Raw genomic sequence first — 6,000 nt, 5'->3', positions numbered from 1 at the left:
TTTCATGTGGAAAAAAATATGGTCTCCAGAATCATAAGGTTTTTTTCGACAGATCGGAAAGCAAGTCTTCCTAAGCAACATACAAGGAATTCCGGAGGCCAACCAAAGCTGCGTCAAGAACGTTGGAGAGGGTGCTCTAGGGGGGAGGCAGGGAGTGTATTGCTAAGAATCAGCCTCTACTTTTCACTTTTTCTCCTTGGATTTTAGGCTGAGGTGAAGTAGGTAGAAAAAGGTGGATTATCTTTCCCAGCAGTGAGACACTGTAAAGCTGATCTGACTTGCCTGCCGCCTTCAGGCAGCAAGGAGAACTACACACACAGAAAATGCCTCAGTATACGTTACCATGGTGATGCTAGTTCAGCCACATTTCATCTGTGTAAAAATTTCAGGCACAACACTATGGAGAAGTAGTGGCTGAGAAGGAGTTAATACTTCACATTTTTGGTTGCTGTTGCAAAGTTAATGTTAGCTTTGGTCAAAGATGGTAATTTGATGTGAATCCTTTGAAAAATTGAAAACAAGCAAGGGTGAAATGCCGACCAATCCGTTGGAGAAATCTTTTTTTTTTCTTTTTGGAGAAATCTTCTAATATCCTCTTTGCACTACACCAAATTGCTTTTCCCTCAGCTAATATGGGACATTTGGGTCTTCCTGACTCAACTTACTAGTAAGAGCAAAGTGGCTTAACAAAATGACAGGAAATTCCAAAGCCAGGAAAGCTGGCAAACCAACAGGGAGGGAAAAGTGATACAGAAGACCCTAAGGCAGTGGGGACTTGGACAAAAGTAACAAGACAAGAGCCAGCCTAGAAAATGGAAGATGGAAAATGATGATGGGCAGAGACTTGACTTGGGGCGGTGGACACACAATCCGGTGTGCAGATGATGTGTTGTGGAATTGCGCACCTGGAACCTGCATGCTTTTGTTCACCAGTGTCGCCACAATAAATCCAATAACAAGGAAAAAGAGGAAATGGAAGATGGTAACAGAATTAACCCATATTACGAATCCGCACCCGGCGGAGGCATGGGCCACAAAGCTAAGGTGGAGTAGGAGTTCCTGACTGCATGTAGTAACGCAGGGCTGGAAGTTCTGTAGACTGAAGCTGGGAGGAGAGAGACTGAGGTCTGCAGGAGAGTGAAAACTGCAAGTCAGGGCTCACTTCCTCACCCTCTTCTCTCCTTGTCGGGGTCAGAAAGCTGAAGAGGGTGAAGGGGCTAACAACGCTGATTTACAAAGACGGCGAGGAAGAACAAAGTCTGGGCCAAATCTGGACATCTGCACCGGGGCGACGGGACCAGGATAGCCACCTCAGGAAATGAGTAAATGCAAAGGGGAGGTCATGGAATTATTTAGCCTTCCAACAACGCTGCCCATCCGGGGGTGGGGGGCGGGGTGGGGAGTGGGGCGTGGGTGGAGCAAGAAGAAAATCTCAGAAAAGGAATTTTGACAGTGAGAATGCTAGTTAAGACAGCACTCCAGGCCCCCTGATGTCCCTTGTTTGATGTCAATAAAGCCGAGAGGATTATGCATTAGCAAGCCTTGCGTATTCTTGAGACATCAATAAAGCCTGGACTGGGGGACGGTGGGGGTCCCAGGGACACGTCCAGGAGACTTAAGTCAGCTCGGGTGCTCCTCTCTGGCCCAGAGCTAGATGCGAGACTGGGATGCGAGAGCTGCCGCTAGGATACTTTTTTTAAGTTAGGGACACTCGAGCAGTAGTAATGGGCATAGGGAGGGGGACTCTCTCGAAGGCTAGGAATGTGGGGGCGGCCTGGAGAGGAGCGGGGCGGGCTTTGGAGGCGCGGGCGGGTGGGATCCGGGGACCAGGGGGCGGGGGCCCAGGGCGGGAAGGGGCCGGGCCGGCGCTGGGGGCGGGACCAGGCGCGGTGGCGGTGGCGAGGGCTGCGGCGCGGGAGGCGGGGCGCCCGGGCCCGGGACACCCCTTCCCTGTCCCCTGGCGGGGCGGCTTTGGCTCCGGCAGCACTGGAGGCAGCAGCGGCAGGAGAGCCACTTGCGGAGCGCGCCCGCCGCCGTGGATCGGGACCCTTCCCCTCGGGGACCCTCCGCCGACTCCCTCCTCCGAGCGTCCCGCGGGAGCCGGCAGGACCCCGGGCGGGTGGGAGCGCCCGCGGCGGCCGCGGCACCATGAGGCGGCCGTGGGGCGTGCTGCTGTTTGGCGCCCTGCTCTGCGCACACGGTAAGGGGCGCCGTCGCGCCCGCGCCGACCGGCCCGCGAGGAAAGTTTGCCCCTGGGTCCGGCCGCTGCAGGACGAGGCTCCCGAGAGCGGGGCGGCGCGGGCTGGGGCCCGAGACTCCTCGCCCTCGCTCCCAGCAGAAGCCCGGAGAGGCGTGCCGGGGAGAAGAGCACGAGCTTCCCCAGCTCCGCCGGTCCTAGAGGGGGCAGCGGTGGAGCAGCGCCCCGGGCCGGTCTGGGCCGGGCTGGGGGCAGATCGGAGGCGTTCGCCTGCCTGCCTGCGCCGCTCTTCGAAGAGCTGGGGGGCTGCTTCCCTTTCAGGTTAAGACAGACTCTCCGTGTCCTCGGTGCGAATGAGTGTGTGCAAGAAAGAAAGGGACGCGGCGGGGGAGGATGGTCTCTAGACCCTAAGTTGTAAATAGCCCTCCTTCCCGGGCCGGGGGGTCTCGGGCAGATCGCGGAGAGGGGCCCCAGCGGGGTCTGAACGCTCGAGCTCTGGGGATTCCTGTAGAAGAGCAGTTCCTCAGACTCCAGATCTTGCTCCCACCGCGAGTCTGTGGGCGCCGCTCGCTCGCAGCATCTCCCCTTAGTGGAGTTTTCGGGTTCCCTCTCCCGGCTGCGACCAATCAGCTCCCTACCCCGGATCCTTCCCGGAGGTGGGGTGAGGGGGACAGGGATGAAAAGGGAGCAGAGACGGGACCCTGGGAAGAAATCGCTGGAAGGCTTCCGCAGATGCGTCCTAGCCCGGGGGGCGGGGGGCCGCGTATCGCCAAACCTAAGGAGGCAGCCTCCCGGCCCGCGCGGCGGCCCTCGGGGGGGCTGGACCGACGGCGGCGGCGGGGCTGCTGCTGCTTCATCTGCTCCTTATTAATAACTTGTTTGGTGCCCGTACGCAACTGTTGTGTGTGATTAGGGCTCCGGTGGAATTTGTTTCTCCGCAGCCGCCTAGGACCGTGGGTGCACCCCGTGATTTAGCAGCTGCCTCTCGTTTGTGCCCACAGATCAAAGAACTTTGATCTTGGCAGCCCCGACCCTGTTCACCCACCACTAATCAACGGCGGGGAGACCCGAGTCTTCCCACTCCCCTCGCGGCCGGGCGAGGGCTGGGGGTGGACACGGAGGGGTCTGTGGACTCTGGCCTGGCGCGGGTTCTTTCTTTAACGTAGGGGAGCGCGTGTGCACGGAGAGCAGATTGCGGGACTTGCCTGCCAGGGCGTGGAGATGCCTGGGCACTTGTTTTCCAGAGTGGCTTACCTGCCCAATCCAAAACAGGTTTCTCACGTCTGTTATTTGAACTACACTCGGGTTTTAAATGACTTTTTCCAAGCCGCCTCTGACACCGCCAAGAGCCCTTTCTCTCCGCTCCTCCGCGCTTCCTCTCGGGGTAGGAGCTTTTGCTGACCCACGTTCCTCTTCGCACTGTGCTCTCCCCCTCCCGTGCTCTCTCCTGGAAGGTTATTTGTAGCCTCTTTGGCGTGTCGGGACAGCGGCCCTACTGGGGTAGGAATGTAGCTGCTCTTCCCACCACATGGGCCCCTTAAAGGGACAGCTATGCTTTTTGGGGGTTTCCCCCTTCGGGCTGCAAGGGAAGGGGATGGAACTTTTCTTTCGGCCCCCTGGAGGAAGTTTTGAAAAAGATCAAGGGAAATGGCAAGGCACTGAAACGAATACTAACAAAGCCAGAGAGGAGATTGACGCCTTCTGCCCTAGGGAAAGGGGAGCTGGAAGGTTCCGGGCTGCGAGGGGCAAAGAAGCTTTTACTGCTCCGGAGCTGTCAAAACTGCGTGCCCTGCATCTCCATTGAGAACGGGGCAGATGCTTGTGTATGTTTAACGTTTCCCTCCAAAAAATGGATGGGAGGGTTCTTGGTAACTCTTTGGGGTTCTTTTTAAGGGCAAAAAAAGTTTAATGGAAACTTCTAAGCATGGGAAGCTTTCTGTGCCCAGCTGTAAGGCCAGTCATGGACTCCAAGATCTAAACTTTGCCTTGCTTGGTAATGAGCCATCCTTGGAGGTCTGCAGGGGACCGATTCATGCTTCACCAGTGAGAGTGAGCAGTTGCTCAGCCGAAAATACCACCACGAAGATTCCTAACACTGTTCCAGGGGCTCAGGGAGAAAAACGGAGCTGAGACCTGTCTCATTTCCATCTGACTGTTGTCTTGGTGCTTGGTTGACCTTGTCCCTGATCTTTTTAGACTTGTGAAAGATGCTTGGCTTGTCACTGATTTTGGATTTCCTCTCCTGTCTCCTGTTGGATATCAGATAACATCTTTGGGACTAGCACATGGAATTAAGAATGACAGGTGCAAGGGAACCAAGTCTGGCCATGTCTGATACAGAGCACGCTGGGCATGTACATCTTTGGGGTCAGCAAAGAACACAGGAGGTCACAGGACGGGGTGTGTTTCAGAGGTCTCTGCATACTCTTTCTGCTGATTGACTGCTCAACTTGACCTCTGAGAAGAAGGAAAATGGGAGGGGTTGGTTATGCTGATTCTGCTTTGAAAAGAAGATCAGTACTAGGGGGAGCTTCCCAAATAGGAAATGCATTTCAGGGACTGCTTTTAAAAAGTAGTCTTGTCTTTTTTTATTATTATTATTTAGCACATCTCATAATTATGAGACAGTTTCATGCCCTTTGTCGAATGGGGCTTTTAGCCTGTTCCAGCCACAGTTTCTGCATTCCTTGACAAAGCTCAGCCATGAGTTTTGTTACAGTTGCCTGGGCTTGGGGCATCTGAGCCCCAGACTGGGTCTGGATAACCATCTCATCTTCACCATCAGAAGCCCTTCACCCCTACTCAGCCTAGTGGGATTCAGTGTCCCAGGGAAGACTTCGTGTTCACTGGTTGGTTGGCAGAGCCTGAGTTTGGCCCTATAAATAGCTGTGATGAATGCCTGTGCTTGCTGGTCTTCCTCCAGCTTAGAGCTGGCAGGGTCAGATTCTTTCTCCCCAGTACACTCAGGAGCCATCCCTAAACTGGGCTTTGTACTCATTCATTTGTTCATTCATTCTGCAAATGCACATTTGTCGAGTACTTAATAGCTGCATGCAGAGCTCAGTGATTAAAAAGCACAGCCAGACCTGAGTTTGAATCTTGGCACTTCCTAGTGACTCTGTGCAAAACACTTAATCTCCCTGAACTTCTGGGTTCTTATCTGTAAATGGGGCGATGGGGAGTAGTGATAAGTTATCACATGTGAATATTGTAAAAATTAAGTGAGATAATAGTAGGTTCAAACCATCCAGTACAGAGCCTGACAACTACTGTGTTACGATAGGCCTGGATAAATGTTAGCTGTCTGTTAGCAAGCTTGCATAAGTGAGCTAGAAATGGTTCTTGCCTTTGGACCATGGGAGCCAGGTAAACAAATCGTTACACTACAGTGTCATGTGCTAAAACTAAGGCTTGGGCCTCCATTCATTTCAGCTGATTTTTCACTTGATTTTTAAAAGCATCTTGCTCCTTCTCCCCCGCCCCTTGAAAACCTATGAAACCTAAGCATAGTTGCCTCCTGTGCTCCCTTCCAGAAAAGAGGCCTGTTAATCCTGTGAGTCCAGGACCTCTGCCTTAGTTCTCCTGGGAGAGGTCCTGGGAGATGGGGTGTTTCTCTGAGAGCTTCCCTGCTAGAGCCCTGTGGTCCGGGATGCCTCCAGGAACTTCTCTCTAAGGTTACTTTGACCTGGGGTGAGAGGTGCTGGCTGAGGTCTCTTGTAGCTGGAACAGTTTAGAATTCCAGGCTCTCCCTCCCACTGGCCTGGGAAAGGAGTCAGGCCCCAGAGCTCATAAGGTAGTAATTG

The 6,000-nt window shown here is 54.1% G+C and overlaps 1 protein-coding gene across 1 annotated transcript in view; it reads left to right on the top strand.

The window, feature by feature from the left end:
* Positions 1-1,951: 1,951 nt before the first annotated feature.
* Positions 1,952-6,000, top strand: part of LRP4 (LDL receptor related protein 4) — a 45,849-nt gene continuing 41,800 nt past the window's right edge. The window contains exon 1 of the mRNA XM_037027923.1: positions 1,952-2,200. Within this exon, the coding sequence (XP_036883818.1) occupies positions 2,149-2,200 (52 nt within the window). The 5' untranslated portion in view covers positions 1,952-2,148. The remainder of the gene's footprint in view (positions 2,201-6,000) is intronic.

This window comes from Sturnira hondurensis, unplaced genomic scaffold (genome assembly GCF_014824575.4).
Source record: "Sturnira hondurensis isolate 20B ecotype Veracruz unplaced genomic scaffold, ASM1482457v3 Scaffold0019433, whole genome shotgun sequence".
Lineage (NCBI taxonomy): Eukaryota > Metazoa > Chordata > Mammalia > Chiroptera > Phyllostomidae > Sturnira > Sturnira hondurensis.
Note: the sequence above shows the minus strand (reverse complement) of the source record. Positions and strands in the feature narration are given on the sequence as shown.